The sequence below is a fragment of the Hipposideros armiger genome, unplaced genomic scaffold, assembly GCF_001890085.2.
Source record: "Hipposideros armiger isolate ML-2016 unplaced genomic scaffold, ASM189008v1 scaffold_196, whole genome shotgun sequence".
In the NCBI taxonomy this organism is placed as follows: Eukaryota; Metazoa; Chordata; class Mammalia; order Chiroptera; family Hipposideridae; genus Hipposideros; species Hipposideros armiger.
In genome coordinates this window covers 2021600-2048437 of record NW_017731546.1, presented here as the reverse complement: position 1 = coordinate 2048437, position 26838 = coordinate 2021600, and the positions used below count along the sequence as shown (strand labels likewise).

At 37.8% G+C, this 26838-nt stretch overlaps 1 protein-coding gene across 1 annotated transcript in view; it reads left to right on the top strand.

Annotated features, from left to right (window-relative positions):
* Positions 1-6: 6 nt before the first annotated feature.
* Positions 7-26838, top strand: part of FBXL17 (F-box and leucine rich repeat protein 17) — a 173230-nt gene continuing 146398 nt past the window's right edge. The window contains exons 1-3 of the mRNA XM_019653137.1: positions 7-1133; positions 15855-15977; positions 19133-19390. Of these exons, the coding sequence (XP_019508682.1) occupies positions 156-1133; positions 15855-15977; positions 19133-19390 (1359 nt within the window). The 5' untranslated portion in view covers positions 7-155. The remainder of the gene's footprint in view (positions 1134-15854; positions 15978-19132; positions 19391-26838) is intronic.

Genomic DNA, 26838 nt, shown 5'->3' with positions numbered 1-26838 from the left:
GTGCGTGTGTGTGTGTGTGTGTGTGTGCGCGCAGGGCGGCCGGGCCCGCCGTGGGCCGGAGGCCGAGCCAGCGAGCGGCCTGCCCCGCTGCCGGGAGCCCGACTCGCCGGGCCTCCCCCTGCCCCGTCCCGGTCCCCCTCCTCGGGGCCTTCTATATGGGCCACCTTCTCTCGAAGGAGCCGCGTAACCGCCCGAGCCAGAAGAGGCCTCGCTGCTGCAGCTGGTGCCGCCGCCGCCGCCCTCTCCTCAGGCTGCCCCGCCGGACCCCGGCCAAGGCGCCCCCCCAGCCGGCGGCGCCCCGGAGCCGGGACTGCTTCTTCCGCGGGCCCTGCATGCTCTGCTTCATCGTGCACAGCCCCGGCGCGCCCGCCCCCGCCGGCCCAGAGGAGGAGCCGCCGCTGTCGCCGCCGCCGCCGCGGGACGGGGCCTACGCCGCGGCCGCCTCCTCGCAGCACCTAGCGCGGCGCTACGCGGCCCTGGCTGCCGAAGACTGCGCCGCCGCCGCCCGCCGCTTCCTGCTCTCCTCCGCCGCTGCCGCAGCCGCAGCCGCCGCCTCGGCCTCATCTCCCGCCTCCTGCTGCAAAGAGTTGGGGCTGGCCGCGGCCGCCGCCTGGGAGCAGCAGGGCCGGAGCCTTTTCCTGGCCAGCTTGGGGCCCGTGCGCTTCCTGGGGCCACCCGTCGCCGTGCAACTCTTCCGGGGGTCGCCGCCGCCGCCGCCCGCCGAGCCCCCCACGTCCCCGGAGATGGTGTGCAAGCGGAAAGGGGCCGGAGTCCCCGCCTGCACCCCCTGTAAGCAGCCCCGCTGCGGCGGCGGGGGCTGCGGCGGCGGCGGGCCTGCGGGAGGAGGCGCCTCGCCTCCGCGGCCCCCCGATGCCGGTTGCTGCCAGGGCTCCGAGCCGCCGCCGCAGCCTCTCTGCCCCCCGCCCTCCGCTCCCACTTCCGAAGGTGCCCCCACGGAGGCCGGCGGGGACGCCGTCCGGGCGGGGAGCACCGCCCCCTCGGCTGCCCAGCAGCAGCATGAATGCGGCGACGCGGACTGTCAGGATCCCCGTGAAAACGCCTGCGACTGTCATAGGGAGCCGCCCCCCGAAACCCCAGATATCAACCAGCTGCCGCCTTCCATCCTGCTCAAGGTGGGTCTGGGCGAATGGCGCAGGGATGCGCGCTCTCCCCCAACCTCGGCTCCCTCCTCGGAGGCTTTCTTCTCGGAGGCTTTCTCCTCCTCCTCAGGGCAGAGGAGGGGGTTCCCTGACAGCCAGACGCGTCCCGAGGGGAGATGGGGAAGCCAATGGGGAGGATGCTGAGGGCCTATTTTTTGAAGTAGGAAAACCTGGGAGTCTACTGAATGTCTTTTAATAGCTTGGGTTTGTTACGCACAATTCAAGGCTCATCTATTATTAGATTCCCAGCCCAGTGGTTTAGAGATTACCCGTGGGTTTTCTGCGAAATATTTTAATCAATGACCAATTTGCACTTACTGGATAAAGACCGTTGTGTGTTAGTATTCGAAAGTCTTCCAACTATTTCCAGGTTTGATAGTTTCCTAGTTTGATGTCAATAACACTTAACTTTTTTTGAGCCTTTACCATGATCAGGCACTGTCCCAGAGCTTTATATACGTAATATCTCATTTAATCCTGCAATTACCGTTGTGAGATAGTGTTAACGTCCTTACTTTATACGAGAAGAAACTGATATTTCAGTACTATATGCCTACAGTAGTAAGTCAGGCAGAAGTGGTATTTTCTCTTATGGAGATCACAGCCTGGTGTGGCTTGAAGAGATTAAATGACTTTTCCAAGGTCACACACAATCGTAAGAGGCACATCTGGGGAATTTAGGCCTGCTTGACTTGAAAACCCTTTTGTTTATGCTATGTTGTATTAGCTTCCAACTTTTTAACAGTTGTATAAAAGCATACATATTGCCAGAAGGTAAGGACAAGTGTATTTTTTGTTGGGGGATGGGTGAGTGGAGAAGAGAAGGGTGTCCCGTAGGAGCTTTGTCTCACTTTCAAGTACCAAGTAAAATTTGGCAGTTTTGTCAATGCTAGTGATAAACTTAATTATGTGATAGTTTGTATTACGTTGTTATTAACAAGTTCCCTCATTTTCTCCCCCCCTCCTTTCTGGAGCTTAATAAATGTAAACCTTCCTTTTCAGTGTGGATGATATTTAAGACTAGCCAAAAATAACTTCTATAAAAATTTGGCTACTTTTGTTGTTACTGAAGTAACTGTCATCAATTACAGTTGTTACTGTCACCAATATACTTTATTTGATTCGACATTTTGCATATTTATCTGTTGTGATATTAATGTTCTTGTGAATAATATAGCAAAAGAATGGGAAACCTTAACTTTTCCTTGTGTCAAAATGTAATGCTTTAACTCTTAGAGAGGTATATTTGTCGGAGGAATAATTGCCTCCGTTGTGTGTTCAGGATGTGTATTTTAGAAAAGAGGGAACTTTCTCGAGTCCTTTGAATTAGTGGGTGATATGGACAAATAATATATCAACATATATTTGGTATTGAGGTTTGATTGGTTGTCTTGTTATTTGGCAAACAAAACTGTTTAAAAACAAACCAAAACAAAAAAACTCAGGTATTCTGCTTTTTACCTAAACCATTATTTCATGAGGCAGAGAACATTTTAATACAAAAAAAAATAGAAAAGAAAAAAGGACATGATCTTATAATAAAGAGATTATAAGGATAAACTAATTCTGTCTGCTACATTGTTCATTTTCACATTTTTGCTGTGAAAAGTTGAAAACTTGGTCTAAGGGACATTTGGGAATTACTCATTGGACTTGCCCTGTTTGTGTTAGAGTATTTGGATGTTACGTAGATTTTTTTTATTTTTTATTAGAAACTGTGTGGTTCTCATAGTCCTAGTGGTATTCAGCAACAAGTGAGGTAGACTGTCTGGAATGAATTGAAATCAAGGTTTTTCAGTGTTTACCAAATAGAACTTTTAGGGATAAGGCTTTTGGGGGCAGAGACTCTGTCTACACAGACTTGTTTATTGCTGTATCCCCTCTCTTAAGTGCAGTGCCTGGCATTTAATAGTACTCAGTAAATATATAGAATACATTAATGACCAAGTGTTTAGAAGTCTGGACTGAGACTCTGGGTGAGTATGCCATACCACTAAGAAAAGTGTCTAACTTAGAACCTGAGTTGTTCTGAGCTACAACAGAGCCATGCGACATTGAAAGGGTTCTAGCTCTGTTTCTGGTGAGAATTGGAAGTGTCTGACTTGGAGAAGAGAATTCATTCTTAGGGAACTAGGACTTTTTTTTTTACAGTATAGGAAGGATCGTTGCATAGAGAGGCACAAATCCATCACCTCCATTGGGAAACATTCTTAGAAAGTATGCTCTGCTGTCTTGATAATGGGTCAGTAACCTTTATGATTGTATTGCTACTCCTTTTGTACCAAAAGTTACTATAGTTGTAAAAAAGGGGATGCAGAGGGAGGAAGTTTAGGTGAGAAATGTGAGGAAATGTGATTTAAAGGATGTTAGTAGGGAAAGCTGTTATACTTGCCCAGTTTTTTCCAGGTATGGCAAAAGCAAAAGAGGAAAATTGAATTCTTTCTGTGGTGCTTCATAGGCAGATTTTGGCTCATTATCAACAAGGCCGTTTCTTTTTAAATTTTATTTTATGTAAATAATAAGTATTACTTGCTATAAAACATTCAAATAATGTAGGTAAAGCAAAAGTTGGGCCTTTCCTCTCCAGAGAGGACTAACCACTGTTACCAGTTTAGATTATTCTTCTAGACCTGCACTGTCAAGTATAATTTAAAATCCAGTTTGTTGGTCATAGTAGCCACATTTCAGAGATCATTAGTCATGGGTGGCTGGGGGTTACTGGACTGGACTGTGCAGATCTAGAACAGTTCCATCTTTGTTGAAAGCCCTGTGTAAAACCTTCATAGTCTTTTTATAAATGGCATCAAAATGTATATGTCCTGCAATTTTTTTTTGGGGGGGATGGTGGTTAGTAGTATGGTTTGGAGGGCTTTCCCATTAGTGAGTATATGGTTTCCTTCATTTAAAAAAAATTTTTTTTTTTAAATTTTATTGGGATCAGTGTGTTTTTCCAGGACTCATCAGCTCCAAGTCAAGTAGTTGTTTCAATTTAGCTGTGGAGGGCGCACCTCAGTAGCCCATGTGGGGATGGAACCCACAAACTTGGTGTTACTGCGCTCTAACCAACTGAGCTAACAGGTCGCCCTCCTTCATTTTTTTTAACTGCTACATAGTATCCTATAGTGTTATACCACACTGCATTTATTTCTCTGTTAGTGGATGTTTCCAGTTAATTGCTACTACAAACAATGCTAATAGGTGTTTTTTATGCACATGTGGTCATGTTTTTCTAGGGTACATTTCAAGAAGTGGAATTTCAGGGTTGAAGAATGTGTATATTTTGAAATTCAGAAAGTCCTTTCTAACAATAGAGCTGTGTAAAAATGAAATGAGTTCTTTCTTGAACTCATGAGCCTCTTAGTAATGTAACTTCAGAACAGGAAGAGACCTTTGACACCATGTGATCTTTCCCCACTTAAGCATGAAGATACAGGCCGGAGAGGTGAAATGGCTTACCCTAATACATTTTAGACAGTGAATGGCAGACCCTGGTCTGGAACCCAGCTTATTGTTTCCAGGTCTAGAGATCTTTTCAACATACTGGGTGAGAGGACCTGAATAATCTTCTCTCAGAGATTTCATGAAAGAGATTCCTGAATCTGGGGGTGGGTGAGGAGGAGCTTACACTAGATGACTGACTTCTAAGCCTATGAGTCAGAGGCTAATTTAAAATTGGGTCTGTAGGGTTGAATTGTGGTCTTTAAATATAAGAAATTTGAGAAGCAGGGAATGTCTCTTCAAAGGTCAACTGTGGGAATAGCATTTTCTTAAATACTTAGGCCTGTTACAGTTGATCTTTGACTGGTGAATGGATTGTTTTGGATGAAATAAGCTAGCTTCCATCTTTGCTACCTGTTGCCTTTATAACTTAAGCAATCCTTTCTGCTGATATCACAATTAGATTTTTTTTTTGTTTTTTAGCTGAGCTATCCTGCCACCTGTTGGCAGCTCAGCGGCTGCTCAGCTCAGGCCGGGACTCGAACCGCTGTTGCTCAGAGCTCAAACTCTTGAGCGAGCTCTTAACAAACTGAGCCACTTAGCCGGCCCACAATTAGATTTTTATATGGTGGAATCATTATGCAACAATTTTAATTTTACCAAATGATAGCAGTGGAATATTTTTCTTTAAGTAATTACTATTTGAGTAACTGGGTGTGTTGTGATATATATTTAAATTTTAGAGACTTTGTGTGCTATATTTAGATATCTTGCTCTCTGTCAGTAGACCTACTTCTTTCCAAAGGAAACCAGGCGGGAGATCCAAAATTTACCACCACCATTAGAAAACCATCTCCCCATGCATGTACTCTTTTTTTTTTTTTAAAGATTTTTATTGGGGAATTGGGGGATGGGAACAGTGCTGGGGAATTGGGGGAAGGGGAACAGACAAGTTGCTGTCCTTTTGTTCTTCAGTCTAGTTGTGGAGGACGTTGCTTCACTAGCCCAAGTTGGCACCATCATTGCGCTCTTCCCGGGCGAGGCACATCAGTCCCTGGCTTCTGGACGGCCGCTCACGCTGGCTGCTGGCCGCTCACACTGGCTGCTGGCTACACACGGTAGCCCATGGCAACCCACTGCCACAGGGGCTGCAGCCTACGCCATCGCCAGTGACTCACTGGCAGCCCAGCTCCAGGTTGAGCTGTTGTTCAGCATCTTAGCTGTAGAGGGCAGTGTCACTGGCCCTCTGTGGGATCCGAACCGGGGCCTCTGGCGTCCTAAGCCAGTGCTTAACCAACGCGCCACTCGGCCGGCCCCCCATGCATGTACTCTTGATAATGTATCAGTAGGTGTTAAATGTTTATTTTTACAGCTTTATTACCAACAGGTTGCTTTAGTGATCAAAGAAGAGTTTTATAAGAGAAATGTGCTTTGGAGGAAAGCTTATGTACCCAATCTATTTTTTTTTCAGATATGCAAACAAGGATGAAAGCAATGGCAATAGGAGTCAAAGAAAAAAGTAGTATCACTTTTGAAAACTTTGAATGTAGATTACTAGTGGGTAAGAGGGACTCAATTACATGTAACATTTCATGAATGCCTGACTTAAGGCTTCAGTACCAGATAATCTCTAGAAGGTATGTTTCTGGAGTTTCAGGGATGGTTTTAGTCACCTCTGAAATGAAGTGTCCTTTGGAAGTCAGATTCAGGATTTTTGTTTGCTGATGAATGCCAAGTAATCTTGATTAACTTAACCAGGCTACCAAAAGATGAGATTTCTTTTCTTCTCATTTTAAGAAGTCTATCAATTTTGGTGCCTCATCAAGGGGGTAACTGCGGGCTGTTCTCGGCCAGCTTGGGATAGTAAGTTGTATAAATGATAAGGAATGTAAAGGAATGTAAAGGAAGGAGGTTGAATGCATTATGGAAGTATTTAACATTAGCTTAGTAATTTCCTAAAAAGTTGCTTAACTTTGGTTAAATATCCTATTTTATGCTTATGAAGAGTCTTGCCTAAGTCTCAGCTAATTTGGAACCCAAGTGGTGTGGTAAGGGCATACGCATGGAGGAAGAAGATAGCAGCAGTTATGGGAGATTGGTTACACACATACATATAGTCATGTGTATATTCCCTAGCTCTGCCACTGAGTGGGCCTTGGAGCAACAATACCCAATAGCAGTGCGTACACTTAGCATACACATCTTAGCTTCTAAATACCATTCTCCAATAAAAGGAATCAGTGCTCCATGGAGAAATGACTGATGCCAGAGCTGGGTCAAGGAAAGTACAAGATGAGCCTAAAATATTTTGTGCCAGAGCACGAGGAAGTCCTCAGAGTGATGGAGATATGTCAAAAGGACACATCGTTTCATAGTATCTCTTCCCAAAATACTTTAAAAGTCTTTAGTGACTGGCTTTAGAATAAAACGTATTTTTTGTATTAATTTCATGATATCTGATTTTGCTATAGAGTAACACTCTATGTAGTAGTAATTGGGATTTTATTAGTTTTCTGTGCTTTAAATTTTAATAACTAAATTGTGAGAAATTATGTTAAATCGTAGATGAGGAAATAGTTTTACAATCTATGACTTCCCATATCTGTATGGTTAATAAAGTATCAGGAGTATGTTTTATGCCTCTTGTTTTTCTAAATGGTGCTTTATTCAATAGACTATTTAGTAAATTTTACTTTCAATCTTTTTCAGGCAATATAAGTAGAATATTTAATAAAGAGGCAAGATATGATGTACATGGGAATAAAATTTAAAAAACCCCAGAAGTTAACCTAATTGAAATAATTCCAAGAAGATTTTAGAGATGGCATCTATATGAACCTATAGGATATTACCTGCTTAGTTCCTCACTAAAATGTGAGGTGTGTGTGTGTGTGTGTGTGTGTGTGTGTGTGTGTGTGTGTGTGTGTGTTCTCAAACAGGAATTCAAAGGTCCTGGGTAGAAAGATATAATAATGAAAATATAGAGCTTGTGGAATTTTTTTAAAAGGCACTTCTATTGATATTTAATTTACCTATTTAACTTTAGATTTTTAATAAATATATACAATTGTGCAACCATCACTACAATCCAGTTTTAGAACACCTCCATTGCCTCAAATACTTTCCTTGTGTTTCTTTGCAGTCAATTTCTGTTCCCACCCCTAGTCCAAGGCAGCACCTGATCTGCTTACTGCCTCTGTACTTTTGCCTTTTCTAGAAATTTCATATAAATGGTATCCTACAATATGTAGGTTGGAATATTATGCTGCATGTTTAATACCTTTGTACCTCTCATGATACCTAGAATAGTCCCCGACACACAGGAAATAGTCAATGTGAAATAGCTACACACATTTACTTCTTTTCAAATATTTCTATAATTTGCATACAGCCTGCCTGCTCATAAACCGTAACTCCCTTTTGCAGTAATATAATAGTAGATAAGATTTCTTCATCAAGATATGAAATAGCCAAAAGCAGGTGTTGATTTTGTTGATTTTTAATTACTGCAAGGTTCTGTGGGATAGGTATGACCAAGTTTAAAGCAACAGTGTGTTCTGGAAGTTTTTTCAGTCTGAAGTATCTTTTTATACCTTATGTCAATGCCTACTCAAAAATTTAATTTTTCAAAAGGTATAAACTTCCATTTATAAAATAAATAAGTCATAGGGATGTAATGTACAGCATGGTTACTGTAGTTCATAATACTTCATTGCATATCTGAAAGTCGCTAAGAGTAGATCTTAAAAGTCCTCATCACAAGAAAAAAAAATTTGTAACAAAGTATGATGATGGTTGGTAACTAGACTCAATAAAAAGTAGATTAAAAAATAGGGCATGCTTCCCATCCCTCCCCTCCAAGAATCATTCAAGGCTGAGAAATATTTGAATATCAGCCTAGTAGTCATTCAGATTATATCAGTAATATCATTTATACATTTTTCCAGTAAGTAATAGCTTAGCTATGTTGTCCAGATCTGCCACTAAAGATCAAGAATATTAAGCTTGTTTTCAATCCAGGTCATGACTACAAGTCACTGCTGTTTCCAAATATCCATTCCCCTTGTATTCTTTTTAGTAGCAGAATCCATCATATTCTAGCTAGGCACATGACCACCTCTTAAATTAGACACTACTTCTCAGCCTCTCATGGATAGCTGTGGCTGTTTGACTAATTATTAGGCAGTAGAATGTGAGTGGAAGCAATGTGTACAACTTCGAAGTCATTCCATAAAAAGCACCTGCTTGTCCTTTGTTTCCTCTTCCCTTTTTCAGGGCTGGACCACCTGGATTATAAGAGTAAGCCATCTTTCACCCTATAAACGAGGGCAGTGATGGAAAATATTGGATGATAGATCCTTGGATTTTCTACATCCTTAGAATACCTAACTTAGTTTGGACTTCTGTCATGTTCATGCCATTGCTAACAGGCCTCTGTTAAAGTAAGCAATTTCCTGGCTTGATGCATGTGCCATCTCAGTTTTTTTCATTTTCCTTCCCTTTATAGTTTTCTTTATTTTACAAAAATATTGTTGCAGGTCAGACCTTTACAGACCTATGTTCTCTTTCTTCAAAGCAACCTTTGAAATGCTTTCTCTTGAATCTCAAATTATTCAAAGATAATTCCACAATGTCTTTGACGATATAACCTTTTTTTTTTTTTTAAAGATTTTATTGGGGAATCGGGGGAAGGGGAACAGACAAGTTGCTGTCCTTTTGTTCTTCAGTCTAGTCGTGGAGGACGTTGCTTCACTGGCCCAAGTTGGCACCATCATTGCGCTCTTCCTGGGTGAGGCAAATCAGTCGCCGGCTTCTGGACTGCCACTCACTGCGGCTGCTGGCTGCTCACGCTGGCTGCTGGGTACACACAGTAGCCCATGGCAACCCACTGCAGCAGGGGCTGCAGCCTACACCGTTGCCGGAGACTCAAGGCAGCCCAGCTCCAGGTCGAGCTGTTGTTCAGCATCTTAGCTGTAGAGGGCAGTGTCACTGGCTCTCATATGTGGGATCCGAACCGGGGCCCTCTGGCGTCCCAAGCCAGTTCTTAACCAACACGCCACTCAGCCAGCCCGACTATATAATCTTAAAGCCAGTGAACAAATTTCGTGTCTTCGTGTCTCCCACAGAAACCTAGGGACATATGCACAGATGTCTGTTAAATGAGTTAAGGTGATTTGGGGGAGAGTGGTTATTTTTCTGAGGAGTTAGGGTATGGGTGAGATAGCATTTTAATGGTAAAGAGAAGCAGGAATATTTATAAATGTGTTATCTATTTCTCTGTAACAAATTATGCCAATACTTAGCAGTTTAAAACCACAAACATTTATCATTTCACATTTTTCTGTGGGCTAGGAATCCCCACTTAGCTGAGTCCTTCTGATCCAGGCTGTAATCAAGGTGTTGGCTGGGGCTACTTGGCTGGGACTTGACTTGCATGGTTGTTGGCAGGCCTGCGGCCCTCACTGGCTGCTGGCCAGATGCTTCAGTGCCTTGCCATGCCGTGTGGGCTTCTCCATAGGGCCACTCACAGCATGGCAGCCTGCCCCCCAGAATAACGGATCCAAGAATACCCAAAATGGAAGTCACAGGTTTTAAAATTTTGTTTTTTTAACCTAATCTCAGCAATAACATCCTATCATGTCTGCCATACTCTGCTCATGAGAAGTAAGTCACTAAATCCAGCTCACATTCCACAGGATAGGATCACACAGATGTAAATGCCAGCAGGTGGGGTCACTGGGGGCCATTGTGCAGGTTGCTCACCACACATCATATGCAAGGATCTGTTATATATGCACTAGTATTTCAGCTTAGTATGTTCCCTTTTTACTTTTATCCATCTTTGCTGGTACTGGTTTTAACTTTGCTTTACCCGCTTTTTAAATTTCTTTTCACCTAGATGAGTAAGACCCATCTAGATTGACCTAGATTTAGTCAGTTAACTTGTGGCTTATAACAATCATCTCACTTTTACAAAGGAGACAACTGATACTTAAAGAAGGTACTATTCGCAGGGAGACAAATTAAGCAAGGCGCTTCTTGGTTATAATGACCATGCTCTGCATATTTTCTATTTGTTCAGGGACAAATTAACACTTTAAAAGCATGTAGTGTTTTAATCTTAAACAGATGGTCTAGTCTCTCAAAATCCTAGTTTTTCTCATGTGTAAAGTGAAGATAAGCATAAAAATAGCCACAAGACAGGCTGGGGAGTTTGGTGACTCCTCTTCACAAAAAAGCAAATATAAACTGGGCAAAATTGCCCCAAACTGCTTGGGCTTTGGAAATTGACCAAAGGCAGATAACAAATTGAGAAGTACCCATTCTTAGGAAAACTGCTGGAGCTTCAGGTAAGAATAGTGGAAGTCTACAGCATTCTTCCGTGAAACCCCCTGCAGCGGCCTCCTATCCCAGTACTTTTAGCAAGATCTAGAGTTTGGAAAACCAGCAGCTTTGCTGCCAGAGAGGCTAACTCAGTTTGGGACAGTGAGTGAAAAACTTATTTGTCAACTAAAAGTAATGAACTCGGTAGGAACCAAATAGGGAAAACCAACGTATTTGGAAGTCTCGGGCTGTGGTGCTTTTGGGATGAGTGAGGGGCCAGCCAGGATTTAACAGGCAGATCTTGGAAATGAGACGATCATAAAAGGATAAGCTCCCCACCTTTATTTTGGTTCACTGTGAAACTGCGTATGTGCCGGTGAGACCTGAGAGTATCTAGCAGAAAGCAAGGGCCAAGGCAGACTTGAAAGTTGGCTAGATCTGAATGTACTCTTCCCAACCAACACAGAGATTGTGGATTTCCACAAATACATTGTTACAGTTGTCTAGAGTATTCAGTACAGTCACATGTGGTTTGTAGCCTAGGAGCAATGGACTACACCCTATAGCCTCGGTGTGCAGTAGGCTACACCATCTAGGTGTGTGTAAGTGCACTCTGATAGTCACAGGATGCAATCACCTAATGTCACATTTCTCAGGATGTATTCTTGTCGTTAAGCGATGCATGACTGTATTTAGTTACTTTCTTAGTATTTGCCCTGAGGTTTATAATTAACATCAATCATTTGATTAACGCTGTTCCATTGGTCCTGGGCCTCTGATGGTAAGTGCCCTTGGTTAAAGATTCCTGCAGCGCTTGCCCAGGCGCACATCACTCCTGGGAGCTCAAGAGACAGTTCCCCTCAGCAGGGCCCCTATCTATGGCTGAGGCTGCTCTTTTGGTTCTTATTGTGATTGTAGGGGACACATTTCAGCAAGGAACCATCACAGAACTTTGAAGAACAAGATTTGTTACTCCTAGATCCTGGAGGGCATATGGCATGCCCAAGGGCCACACAGCCAAGTCACAAGTAGAGAGTGAGAGAGCATAGACTTGGGGCTCTGCCTTTCTTAGGGTCCAAAGGGGGGGTGTCTAGGGTTTTGCGGGTTTACTCTTTATTGGTTAATTTAAAGCATCAGAGCAGGAATTAGGGCACAGGAAGGGAGAAATGGGGTCACTCAAATGGTCAGTTATCCAGGTTACCCAGGGCTTTCTGAAAGAGGGAACTTCATGGGTGGTGGCGGCCTAGTTTCTTATCTGGTTGTTTTGCTAGTAGCTGTGTCATATAGCTGGCAACGTGTTTATTCAAGATTGATATCTTTTGAAATAGATATCTTGGCACTCAAAAGCTTAATGTCAGACACTACAATCAAAAAAGCTTAATGTCAGGCACTTAACATTACAAATACCAATTTAGTGTCAATGATATTAAAACTTTATTTCTATATTTATGTTATTGTCACAAATTACACCTGTTTATATTTTGTGCCCATTAACATAAATTTATCATTATTATTTTATGTATTTTATGAAAATAATAATTATTTTCAATCATGTAGAAAAAAGGAGTACAAGCCAAAAATACATTAATAGTGAATTTTATATTTGCCTATATAAATACATACCTTTTTTGGTATTCTTTATTTCTTCACATGGTTTCAAGCTACTAGCTAGTGCTCTTTTATTTCAGCATGAAGAACTTCCTTTAGCATTTCTTATAGGCAAATAAGAAATCTATGAGTGACAAACTCCTTTAGTTTTTGTTTATCTGGAAGTATTGTAATTTCTCCTTCATTTTTGAAGGATAGTTTTGCCAGATACAGAATTCCTGGTTGACAGTTTTTCTTTCAGTGTTTCAAATATGTTTTCCCATTGCCTGCTGGCCTACATGTTTTCTGATGAGAAATCAGTTGTTAATCCTATTGAGGATCCTGTGTACATGATGAGTTGCTTTTCTCTTACTGCTTTCAGGGTTCTCTCTTTGTCTTTGTTTTCCGACAGTTTGGTTATAATGTGTCCTAATGTAGATCTTTTTGAGTTAATTCTATTGAGATTCATTGAGCTTTACGAATGTATAGATTCATCAGATTTGCCAGGGATCAGCAATGTTACATTTAGACTGAAATTTCTATCTTACCTTCCTTTGCCTGTGATTCCAATGTTAGTTCAGTTTCAAAGACTTTGCTGTGCTATTTATACATGTGCAGCTTTGTGGTTAACTCAGATTTTCTTGTTTCTCATATACAGAATTAAGGGTGCTTTTTCCAGATCTCTTCTGTGATCCTTTATACCAGCGGTTCTCAACCTTCCTAATGCCGCAACCCCTTAATACAGTTCATGTTGTGGTGACCCCCAACCATAAAATTATTTTCGTTGATACTCTATAACTGTAATTTTTCTACTGTTATGAATCGTAACGTAAATACCTTTTTATTTTCCAATGGTCTTAGACAACACCTGTGAAAGGGTCATTTGACCCCCAAAGGGGTCGTGACCCACAGGTTGAGAACCATTGCTTTATACTCTTTGACCTAGAACTCCCTTTTTCCGGTTCTCTGGCTAGAAAGATGGAGTTTCTCTCAGAGGTATAGCCTGTGCTATATACCTGTGCTGCTGTGTAGTTTTCAGAACTTGGGTTGTTTTCATGATGAAGTAGTAAGAAAAAGGTTATGGAGGTTCCTTGCACACTCTGGTCCATGGTGTCCCCTTTCCTGGTTCTTTTGGTAAAAAAGATGGGTTTAGGGGATTTTAGGTGGCTGCACAGCTGCCACATTGCAGCTCTGTGACTGAAGCTGCATTTGGGACATGGCCAGTAGGAAAAAAAGGGAAAAGTGAAAGAAAAGAAAATCCAGAATGGGGACTCTCCTCACATTCTCTTTTTCACATATGCCCATTTCTGGTCTTCTGTCCAGAAAGGTGGTTTACTCTCTGTATTTTCGTTGGCTGTGCCTTCTGTGCTGTTCATTGCAGGGGCCATCCTCAGTTTCATGCTGGTGGATAAAAGGAGAAAAAAACAACAACACAGGAAACTCATCCGTTATTAGTCATTCTTTAAGTTTTGGCTCACCTCCCCAGTCTTGGGGTTATTAACGTTTTAGAGTCCTGAGGTAACTGCTTTTAGTATGTTGTCCAGAGGTTTTAGTTGTCATAAGTGGGAATGAGAGGCTGTAGTGGGCTTAATAACTACGTCTTATGCATGTTTTTTAACTTCTCACTCAACCCTTGGAGGAGGAACAGTAGCTGTGAAGGGAACAGCAGTTGGCAGTTGTTATCCCAAGGCTCAAGATTTAAACGTAGTAGAGATTCTAGCTTAGATTTCTACAACACTTGACTGCACAGACGTAAATCATTTTAGGTCATAGTTATGATAGGAATCACATTTACTCTGTTTCAGACACTGTTCCAAAAACTTTATATATACTCCTTTAGTCCTCATGATAACCCTATCAGGTAAACAGTGTATCATCCTTGTTTTATGGATAAGGATATTGAGATACAGAGAAGTTAGGGAATTTGCCCAAGTTACATAGATTATAAATGGTAAAGCTGTGATTCAAACCTAGGATAAAACAATTTAGTGTAGACTACCTGTTCATGTTAAAATTTTCACTTAATATTATGGAAATTTTCATATACAAACCAAAGTAGAAAATGAACTCCCTATGTATCATTCAGCTGATTTCAATATTCTGCCTTTTTTATTTTATATATCTTTTGCCAACTTTTTTTGTTTTTGGTATAGTATCTGAAAGCAAATACTAGATATCATTTCAGCCATAAACACTAAAATATGTATCTAAAATGGATAATAGCTTTTTAAAAAAAATGTAACCACGATATGAATATAATCACAATACAATTACAGCCTAAAAAGTGAGAAATAATTTCCTTTAAATCATTTAATGTCTTTTTTATGTTCAGTTTTATCTGGTTGTCTCAGAAGTATCTTGTTTGAATTGGCTCAATTCAGGATTTCAGTATGTTCCACACATTGCTTGTTGATATCTCTCTTTTTAAAAATCTGTATTGGTCCTAACCATGACCCTAATAATCTTTTTATAATTTTTACCTTTTAAAATGCTTTTAAAAATAAGTTTTAAAAAACTTTTTTGGAATAATTTTAGGAAAGTTGCAAAGGTAATGTAGAGTACCCATATATTCCTCATTCACTTTCAATTTCCCCTACATTGATTATCTGACATTACTGTGGTACATTTCCCAAGCTGTGAAGTCAGCGTTGGTAGTTTCTCTTTTAATGGCCTTTTTCTGATTCAGGATTCCATTAATTGTTCTTCCTTCTCCTCTTGTCTGTGATATTTTCTCAGCCTTTCCTTGATTTTCATGATCTTGAATTTTTTTAAAAGTTCATATCGTGTATTTTATAGGAAAGCTACATTTCTTGTATATGATACTTGTCTTGGAATTAGATTAGATTTATGCATTTCTGGAGAAAATACCATACACATAAAATGTCCTTTTTAATGATATTTTTATTTTTAAAAAATCATATAGAAAGTTCATCTGGTTCTAAGGTCAAAACTAGGTATCTTCAGAGTAGTTTCACTTTTATCCCTTTCCCCTTCCTAGTCTTTTTTCTCCCTTTCCTTAAAAATGAATATTTTTATTAGCTTTTGGTTTATCTGTTTAATTAAAAAAAAAATCGGCGAACACACACACACACACACACACACACACACACCCTCCTCCAATTCCCCTCTTCTTACACAAAAGGCAACATTAGACCATGTTCTTAACTCCCATACTATGCTCTCTTTTTAGGGACAGTTCCTAGCAGTGACTCTTCTAATAATGGCTACTTGTATTCAAGATGTTTTTCTGCTTTAAAAAATTAAGTTTTTCTAACGAATAAGATTTTTTTCCTGTGCCTTTAAAATATTTAGCATATATTATATGGCTTTTTTTTTTATTCACAGATATTTTCCAATTTATCCCTGGATGAGCGTTGCCTGTCTGCATCGTTGGTTTGCAAGTACTGGCGTGACCTTTGTTTAGATTTCCAGTTTTGGAAGCAGCTGGATCTTAGTAGTCGTCAGCAGGTATATGGAATCTAATTCTAAGACACTCAATTTGACCTATTCAAAAAAAATGTTTATTCCTCTTCAGAAATCACTTCTTTCATGTTGTTTCTCAAGATACTTCAAATGACTATAATCTATAATTCTGTGTTTAGTAATTTTTTTTGTTTGTGAATTTAAGTTAAAGCTAGGTTCTTAAAGATATTTTTTAGTGTGGATTAGTGATTTTGGGTTGTTTCTTAATTCTGTTTGTCTTATTCCTGTTTGTCTTTCCTCTTTTTCATTAACTTTAAAAAAAAATTAGACTTTCCCTTTTTAGAAGGGGTTTTATCCTGAATATTTGTTTAATAGTAGAAAATGATGGCAAACGTTTATACACTACTGCTGATGTGCCATTTACTGTCGTTCTACAGGCTTTATACATACTCATTTTATCTTCCCCACAGCCTTATTAGTTGATAATATTATCCCTATTACTATGTTGTTATTTTACTATTAATAATAGTAATCTTATGCTGTTATTATAGACAAAGAAATGGAAGTGAAAAGGGCTAAGATAACTTACTTTGTTTTAATTTTCCTTTTGATGAATTTTTTAATCCTCCCCATTTCCTGGCTGCCCAGTATGTTTATGTGGTGGCATAAATTAGAAAAAAAGATATGAATAGAATTAATAGTGCTTATTGCAAATAATTTGCAATTCTTTGTTTAAACTTGGTTGTCAATACTTGGCATCAGAAATACATAAAAATATATCCAATCAGAATAGGATTTTATTAGAGTACTAAAACTGCTCTAAGTTCTGTAATATTGTTAGTAGTGGTGTGCTGGTGAGTGTATAACAAGTGGCTTTTGAAAACAAATGAACAAATAAAAAGCCTTGGTTTGTAATATTTGCCAGTTTCTTTGGTTCAGATACTTGCACGGTGGCTAATTTCAGGCTCCCAGTTTGATGTCACTGAATGCAGTGATGTCACTGATTTGGAAAGCGATACATACTATAGGTCCTGTGAGTTGATACAAGCCAACTCCAACGTATCACTGATAGTGTGTGTATGTGTCTGTGTGTGTATAACACATACACTTTAAACAAAATGAGCAAATTTACCTGCCTGGGTTTATGAAATTTATGTCCAGGGAGAGTGGTGAGTACTTATGTATTGCTGGTAGAGTGCAAACAAGAAATGTGAAATATGCATAACCTGTTGGCTCTTTACTTCAGTACTTTTACATTTCTGAGCTATTTGTTACAAACTCAGACTAAAAATAGCTTTTCCCCTCTGCTGGTAGTTAGGTTTGGAGATGAAAAATAAATAAAGTAAAAAAAGATGAGTATGTCAGAGTTTTAGCTTTGAAGGTAACTGCATCTGTGCTTTTCCAACAGACATAAACAAAGATAGTTTTAACCTTGGCTTTTACTCCTAGTGCCCCTGAACACTCCAGCTCTTTCCTTCTTCTGTTCTAAATTTAATCGTGTGCATTTTTTCTCACCATTATTTTCTAAACATTTTCAGTTATATAGTTGACATTAATATTATATTAGTTTCAGGTGTACAGCATAGTGGTTAGACATTTATATAACTTACAAAGTGATTTTTCTGATAAGTCCAACCCACCCTCCCCCACAGAACCATACACAGTTACTACAATATTATTGACTATATTCTTTATTCTGTACTTTACATCCCTGAATCTCACCATAATTTTTACTCAAAGGACTTGAATAATGTTAACTGGTTTTTTTTTTGTTGTTTTTTTGAAATGTGTTTATTAGGCAGGGAATAAGTAGATGTTGATTTTTAAAAAATTATTTTTAAAATTCAGATGGCTATGTGAGTTTTTCACCAGATGAATTCTAAGTTTACTTATATTTAGCTTTGAGTTTTCTGAGAAAAGCTATTTGATATGGATATTTGCATGTAGTATTTGGTATGCTGATATACAAAATGACATCAATTTTCTAAGGTATGGATTAATTACATGTGAGGTAGAAGTAGTAAAACAATTGAAATTTATATAGTGTGGTATCATCTAATATTAAGTGTAAAAAATCAAGATTCATACATCACTATTACTGATATAAACTATTTGCTGTATTAAAGGAGAACAAAGCGTTTGAAATCTCAGTACAATTTTGTGGAGAGTTTTTGGTGAGTTTGAAGGTTTAATTAAAGAAAGTTTTCCTGATAAGTATAGATTTTTAGGCTTTTAATGAAAACTAACACATACATTCTTTCTTGGTGTTTTCTGACACCACTCTGATACCAAATGTGTGGAGTTTTTTATAGTCTAACAGCAAATTCCCCTACACCAACCCGGTGCCCAACAATTCAGTTCAATTCAGATACTAACTCTTGGAGCTAGCGTAGACTTCCCAGGTTAAGGGCTCAGTCCCACAATACTGTCCCCACTTTCATATACCAGTCACAAGTCCCAGGAGCCACTTGTGCTGATTTGCTATAAATTTGGGAGTTCCCTTCACCTCCTCCTCAGGTTTGATAATTTCCTAGAATGACTCACAGAACTCAGGAAAATACTTACATTTAACTGGTTAATTGTGAAGAATATAACTCAGGACCAGCCAAATGGAAAAGATATGTAAGGGCAAGCAGGTATTGGGGGATAGAGTGTGGAGCTTCCATACCCTCTCAGGGCACATCACTCTCCCAGCCCTTTGAGGTGTTCACCAACCCAGATGCTCTTAAAATTTTGTTTTTCAAGAGCTTTTTTAACTCAGTCTCCAGCTCCACTTCTCTCACAGGAAGTCAAGGAGTGGGGCTGAAGGTTTCCACCCTCTAATCACATAGTGTTTGGTCTTTCTAGTGACTAGTCTCCATCCTGAAGCTATCCAGGAGCCCCAAGTTATTTTGTTAGTATAAACTCAGATGTGGTCAAAAGGGGCTCATTATGAATAACAAAAGACACTCCTATCACTCAGGAAATTCCAAGGATTTTGGGAGCTCTCTTCAAGGAACCAGAGACATAGACCAAATGTATTTTTTATTATACCACTGTTCTTGTTACGCTTTAATATTAAGTAGGAAGGTTTTCTTTTGATTGTGGTTTTCATGCTATAATCTAATTATGTTGTTTATTTGGGAAAATTAATAAAAAGAGAAAATTAGTTCCTACATTTAGCAAAAGTTTAAATTTATTGCTTTTTTTTTCTCTCATAGGTCACTGATGAATTATTGGAAAAAATTGCATCAAGAAGTCAAAATATAATTGAAATCAACATTTCTGATTGTCGCAGTATGTCTGATACTGGCGTATGTGTTCTAGCATTTAAGTGTCCTGGACTTCTTAGGTATACAGCCTACAGGTGTAAACAGCTTTCTGACACCTCTATTATTGCGGTTGCCTCTCACTGCCCTTTACTTCAGAAAGTTCATGTAGGCAACCAGGACAAACTAACTGATGAAGGACTCAAACAGGTAAATTTTAGCATCTATAAAATGATTTAACTCATATTAACTCAAAATGTTTTCTTGCAGCAATACTTTCAAAGGCTGTTACGTTAAAAATAATGCTCAGGGACTAAAAGAAGTCATATTTTTTAATCTACCCATGGACATTTGTTTGGGTTAGTGATCTAGTGTGCTTTTGTTAATAATAGATAAATTAACTTGGTTGTGTTTTGTAGCAAATGCCTGAATTTCTGTGACTGGCCACTTTATTTATTCTTTTGTTACTTAAATTTTGTACCAAATTTTGCTTTAGGTAACAAGTATATATACAGTTTGGGTCAACATGAAGTTTTAAAAATTAACTTTTAATTTCCCTTTTATGTTGAGGACATGCTTACATGCTTTAAAAATGTCTATTTTAAGACATAAATGGAAGTCCAAGTTAAAGAGTATAAAGTGAAGAAAAAGGTGGTAATTATCTATATTTAGTACAATCATTGGATTAAAAATAGTATCATGTGTATTTTATGTTTGATGCACTTGCTTGGGAAGTGGTATTTAAGGTTTTTTGTCTCAGAGTGGATTATTTATTCAATGACTATTGCATGGATTCTATGTGCCAGGCCCTGAATTTGTGGATATTTTGAATATTTAGCAATGTTCTTTCTATTGTACTAGGCACTTTTTGTATTTTTACATTTAGACCTTTAAGTAACTTTGTGAAATAGTTGATATTAAACTCATTTTGTAAAGGAAGAAATTAAGACTTAGAGAGAGAGATGAATTTGCCTAATGTTTAGCAGATGGTCGAGCTGGGATTGAATCTTGGATTCTCCAAAGCCTGTATTGTCTTTTCATGTTTCCAGGCCAATAGACTGGACTCTTCTAGACTTCGAATAAAGAAGCCTGCTTCATGAGGGCAGAGGCCCTGCACACTTACCACTCTTTCTGCAGTACCCTCAGCAAACATTTGTTGAAAGAAAGAGTTAATTAATAATTCCATTCAAGAACTTTGTCAGGATTAATGTTTAAATTAAGAATTGGAATGCAGTCCAAACACTTCCCAATAAAACCATAATGTCAATAAAGTAATAGATTTAAATCTGTTATGAAGTTAGAAATAAAATGAAGATCCCTAAATTTAAAGACTACAGATGAATAACTGAAACCTCAGTATTAGAAGATATTTGCAAAGACACTATCCTGAATAGTATCGAGGGTGTCAATCCAATTTATATATTAGGAATGATACAGTTTATAAGGGAGTCTATTTTGTCTGCAAAAGCAAATCGTGCAATAATAGTCTTGTTTTAACATTTGTCCTGATTCATCTCTGCTATGTACAGGATTATTCACCAGCAAAACATTTTATGAAGTTCTCAAACCCATTAAAACAAATTAATTTTTAATGGGGAAATTATAAATTTTATGGATATAGCATGGTTTTTGTGTGATGGAAAATTTCCAGTAAATTATACTTTGCAATGAAACATTTTTAAAAGTCTACATATTAACAAATGGATTAAATGTGTTATATATTTAAATGTGATAATAACACAAATTAGGTACCAGTTGAGCAGACTGCTAAGGGTGTTTCTAGTAAGAAGATCATAGTTATGGTTGAAATAGAGAGAAACTGAAGTTCTTTAAGGAGCAAGACTTAATATGCCAGTCAAGTATTATGAATTTATCTAATACTTACAGCTTTGAGACTAATTGTGTAAATCTTCCCTAGAATGTGAGGTATTTTGAAACCCATTAATTTATGATAGATTAGATGTTTGCTTCAGATTTGCATGGTGTCTGAATTATGAATTAGTTATATATAAGGTAATAATCTGATATAAATAGTAAAACAATCTAAATCTTTCTCATCCTTAAGTAATTTTTTAAGTGACTGCTTACAGTAAGTAATAACATAGGAATCTCATTGCAATGTAGAGAGTAATGCTTTCTTATGCTTAAGACTGTGCTGTAGCAGGGTGTGCCCTATTTTAGCCTCTTTTCTGATGGAATAGTGTTATAGGAGAAAGTGGTATAGTAGAAAGAGAATGGCTTTTATATAAACATAAAATAGAAATAAAAGTTTTGTGAAGCAGTACGAAGACTTTTGTTACAGTGCACACTTATTTTCTATTCTATACTGTTAAATAAATGTTGGCCTTGACCCACTCAGTAAATTAATTTCATGATCCAGTGATGTTTGATGAGTTCTGCTATGTAGTATATTACAGTTTTCGTGAACAAAGAATTTAAGAATGTATAATAAAGTTTTAAAAGGCCTAGGATGGAACTATTCATAATTTATGAAATTTCCTGGGGTTAATTTTCTTTTTTACTCGAAAACATAGTCTTGATTGAATTGTTGATTCTACAGATCAAGTTGCAGGGTTTTTTTTTTGTTTTTTTTTTTCTTTGCTCTTCTGTTAGTAAAAAGTCACAAATGTTTTAGGATGGTATACATGCATTTTATTGACAATGTCTTCAAAATGTATTTTCGTCGTAACTACTATAATTTTTATTGACTTTAGCAAATACCATGTGAATGTGTTTTTTGAGTTTTGTTTATAAAAGCAGTTACATAAAGCATTTTAATTTGGAGTTCTAATGGATCTAAAATTTAATATTTTAGTAATTGCATTCTACGTAATAATGTTTGTCAAACTTACGTTGAAACACCTAAAAGTCAGACTGTTTTTGGCCAGATACTTCTTATTGTAAAATACCACCTTGAAATCTTGACATTTTTATTTCTATAAAGACAACTCCAAATAATTGTACCAGTGGAACATATTTCTATTACATACATCTCATAAAGCTACAATCTTGTATTATGGGGAAAAAAGAGCTAGTTAATTAAGAATAATAGGCTATTTTAGTTTTTCTAGTATCACCATCTATCCCTTGCTGGCAAATGAGATAGTAATAGCCAGAGTAGTCAAAGAAATCTAAGAAATTGTATCCTTTAAGTTAATATTTTATGTGATTCTTTGTATTTTGTTGTAGCAGTTTAATACCTCCGTCCAATTCATGCATTTCTGTAGAAATTTCTGGAAATAGTCACTATAAGCATCTTCTCAAATTAAAATGGTACAAAAATAAATGTATTAGTAAATTTCAGTCTTGCTATATTTTGAGTTTTCAGATCTTTGAAAGTTAATATCCTGATTCCCTCAAAATTAGACATAGCTGGAAAATAAGCCCTCGCATGGTTTTAGGTGCCAAAATATGGCACCTTGGCATACTGAATATTTTAAGCTGAAGGAGTTTGTGGAAAAGGCACCCTTATCCCTGAAACAGGTCATAAAACCCTCATGTGAGGGGTGTGTGCCCTCTATATCTTGGAGGAATCATGCTACAGCGTATTCTCCAGCTAGGTCTTATTTTTGAGGAAACACATTATTTAGACTGACACCAGAAAAATGGCAGAGTAGGCAGCTTCAAAACCCCATTCATCCACAGAAACATTGAGAAACAAGCAAGGAACTGTTAGAACAAACTTTTCCAGAAGTCTGTAAAACAGCCAGTACTTTATAGCAACCAACCAAATGCTGAACGAATAAAAAAAACATTGAAAAGTGGTAGGAAAGCTTTGTGGCATTTTTACTTGTCAGTGCCCTGCACCCTTCCCAGTGCCCCTGCACCCTCTCCAACTTGGCAACAGGTTTGAAGACAGCAACTCTTGGATATAGCATAAACTGTGTGGAACCCAGGTCCCTGCAGGGTTCCAGAGGAAGCAGGGCAGACTTTATGTGCTAATTACTATATTTGTGTTTACTTGCATGCCTGAGAGCTTCTTGAAGGATTTATTCAAGGCGCTTAGATCTGTTTCACCTAAATCAGAACTTATTCAGGGTGAAAAAGCAGTGGAAATTGATTGAAAACATTGTAATACAAATGAAAATACCTGCAGACGCTTGGGGCAAAAGATTATAGCTGATTCATGCAACAGACCACCTAAGTCCTGAGAGGAAAAGCCAGGGAGAGAATTTATTTGGGAAATTAGGATAGTCAGAAATGTCAATGTATATGTGGGAACTTAGAAAGCCAAATGCATGCCTAGGGCACTACTCATGCTCAGGAAAGACTTGAGAAAACCTTATACTGCCTTGGAAGTGAGTTGTAAGTGGCATTGCTAAGTGTTGAAGGAGTTCAAGCACAGAACCTGTCTATAAAGACTAGGAGAAGTATTTTTGTTTTTTGTTTTGTTTTGTTGTTAAGCTCTTGGCATTCAAGAAAATATTTGTCAAAACAATGGCTGAACATGAGCTAAACCTTCAATAATCAAAGCAATCCCTGAGGAAGAGGGAGAATTTTATTTCCCAAGTTGCCATATTATAATATACTATAATATCTGGATGTCTAATTTTCAACAACAGGAAAATCACAAGGCATGCAAAGAAACAGGGAAGCATAGCCCACTCAAAGGAAAAAATTATGAGAGAAACCATTCTTGGGGAAGCCCAGATGCTGGACTTAGTAAACAAAGATTTTAAATCAGTTATCTAAAATATACTCAAAGAGCTAACGGAAGGCATGGACAAAGAACTAAAGAAATTCAGGAAAATGATGTAAGACCAAAATGAGAATATCAATAAAAAACTAGAAATTATAAAAAGGAAGTAAATAAGAATTCTGGAGTTGAAAAGTAGAATAATTTATACAAAAATTGTAATAGAGCCATTCAACATTAGATGTGAGGAGACAGAAGAGAGAATCAATGAACCTGAACATCAGACAATTGAAATTATTGAGCCTGAGAAGCAGATAGAAAAAGAATAAAGAAGGGTGACTGGTTAACTCAGTTGGTGAGAGCATGGTGCTGATAACAGCAAGGTTGTTGGTTTGATCCCAGCATGGGCTACTGTGAGCTGCACCCTCCCTAAAAGAGTCTATGCCATTGTAGCATGAAAGCAGTGTGTAACCAATGACCATGGCTGTTCCTCAATACATTTTTTTTTAAATGAAGAAAAGTGAACAGAGCCTAAGGGACCTATGTGATACAGTGAAACAGAACAATATTTACGATATGGGAGTCCCAGAAGGAGGGAGAGAGAGGCAGAAAGAACATTCAAAGAAATAATGTCCCAAATTTCCCCAATGTGGTGAAAGACATGAATCTACACATCTAAGAAGCTCAACGAACTCCAAGCAGAATAATGTCAAAGAGACCTACATTGAGACACATAATAAATTGTCAAAAGCCAAAGACAAAGAGGAAATCTTGAAAGCAGCAACAGAAAAGTGACTCATTGCATACAATGGATCCTGAATAAGATTAACAGGTGATTTCTCATCAGAAACCATGGAAACTAGAAAGCAGTGGGCTGACATATTTAAAGTGCTGAAAGTAAAAATGTCAACCAAGAATTCTATATGTCGCAAACTGTCCTTCAATAATGAAGGCAACATATAGATGTTCCTAGATAAACAAAAACCAAGAGAGTTCATTGTTAGTAGATCTGCCTCACCAGCAATGCTAAAAAGTTCTTCAAGGTGAAATAAAAAGACACTATACAGTAACAGAAAGCCATATGAAGAGAAAAAGAACTTGGGTATATATAACTACATAGGTAAATTTAAAGATAGTTTTATTGTACTTATTGTTTGTAACTTCTCATTTTTTCTTACATGGTTTAAAAGGCAATAGTTATAAATCTGTTAATGGGCACCTGTGATAATAACAGTATAAAGTAAGAGGGATAGAGATGTACAGGAACAGAGTGTTTGTATACTGTGGAAACTAAGTTGATATTATTCAAATTAGGCTATTCTAAGGTTAAGATATTAATTGTAACCTGCATGGTACCTATTAAGAAAATAACTAAAATATATGTAGGAATGTAATGGGAAGGGAATCAAATGGTACACTACATAAAATCTGAATACAAAAAATGAAATAATAGAGGCACTGAGGAACAAAAAAAAAACCTATGGCATATAGTAAACATAATTAAATAGCAGAAATAAATCGCCATCATTAGTTACTTTAAATATAAATGGATAAACTCTGTAATTAAAAGGCAGATATTGGCAGAATGGATAAAAATAACTGTGCATATAAAGTCTATAAGACACTCGTTTTAGATGCAGACACAAGTAAAAGGATGAAAAAAGATATTCCATTTAAATACATAGCTGAAGATATTTGGAGTGGCTATATTATTATCAGAAAAAAATTAATTTTTAAGTGAGAAAATTTGCAGGAGACAAAGTATGTCATTATATATTGATAAAATTTTCAATTCATCAAGAAGATATAACATATAACAAACATACTTACACCTAACAATAGAGCTTCTAAATGTATGAAGCAAAAAGTGGAAGGGAGAATAGAGAATTTTCTACATTGGAAGTTTGAGACTTTGGTACCCCACTCTCAATAGAGGGTAGAATAACCAGACAGAAGATCAACAAGGAAATAGAGTGAATAATACTACAAACCAATTACACCTAACAGACATATACAACATGCTACATTCAAAAACAGAAGAATACACATTTTTCTCAAGTGCATATGGAACATTCTCAAGGTTAGACCATATTTTGGACCACAAAATGTTTCAGTACATTTTAAAAGATTGAAGTCATATAACTATATTTTCTGCAAACAAAGAAACAAATCTAGAAATCATCAACAAAAGGAACACTGGAAAATATGCAAATATATGGAATTACTATTTATTTGTTTTATTTATTTGTTTATAAATATGTGGAAATTAAAGAGCTCGTTCTTACACAAACAATGGGCCATAGAGGAAATCATAAGGGAAAATGAGAAAATACTTTGCAGTAGATGAAAATGAAATCACAACGTATTAAAAGTTCTGGGATGCAACAAAAGCAGTGCACAGAAGAAAATTTATAGCTATAAAATCTTACATTACAAAGAGATAAAAATCTGAAATTAGTAAACTAAGTATACACCTAAAAGAACTTGAATAAGAACGAACTTAACCCAAAGCTAGCAGAAAGAAGAAAATAATGGTCAGAGCAGAGATAAATGAAACAAAACAAAAAAAGTATAGAGAAAATAAATGAAACCAAAACTAGTTTCTTTGAAAATGTCAACAAAAATGACAACTAGATTGACTAAGAAAAAAAGATTGAATTTACTAAATCAGAAATTTAAAAGTGGACATTACCGCCAACTTTATAGACATATAAAGAATCATATAAGAAAATTGTGAACAGCTATGCACCAACAAACTGGATAGCATAGAAGAAATGGGCAAATTTATACAAATACACAAACTACAAAAACTGACTCAAGAAGAAGTAGAAGATATGAATAGACTTATAACAAGCAAGGGGATTGAATCAGTAATAAAAATCCTTCCAACAGAGAAAATTCAGGGACCAGATACCTTCTGTGCTGAATTTTGCTGCCCACTTTTGCCACTTTTATTTAATATTGTATTGGAAGTTCTAGCCGGAGCCATTAGGCAAGAAAAAATATTGAAAGTCTTCCAAAT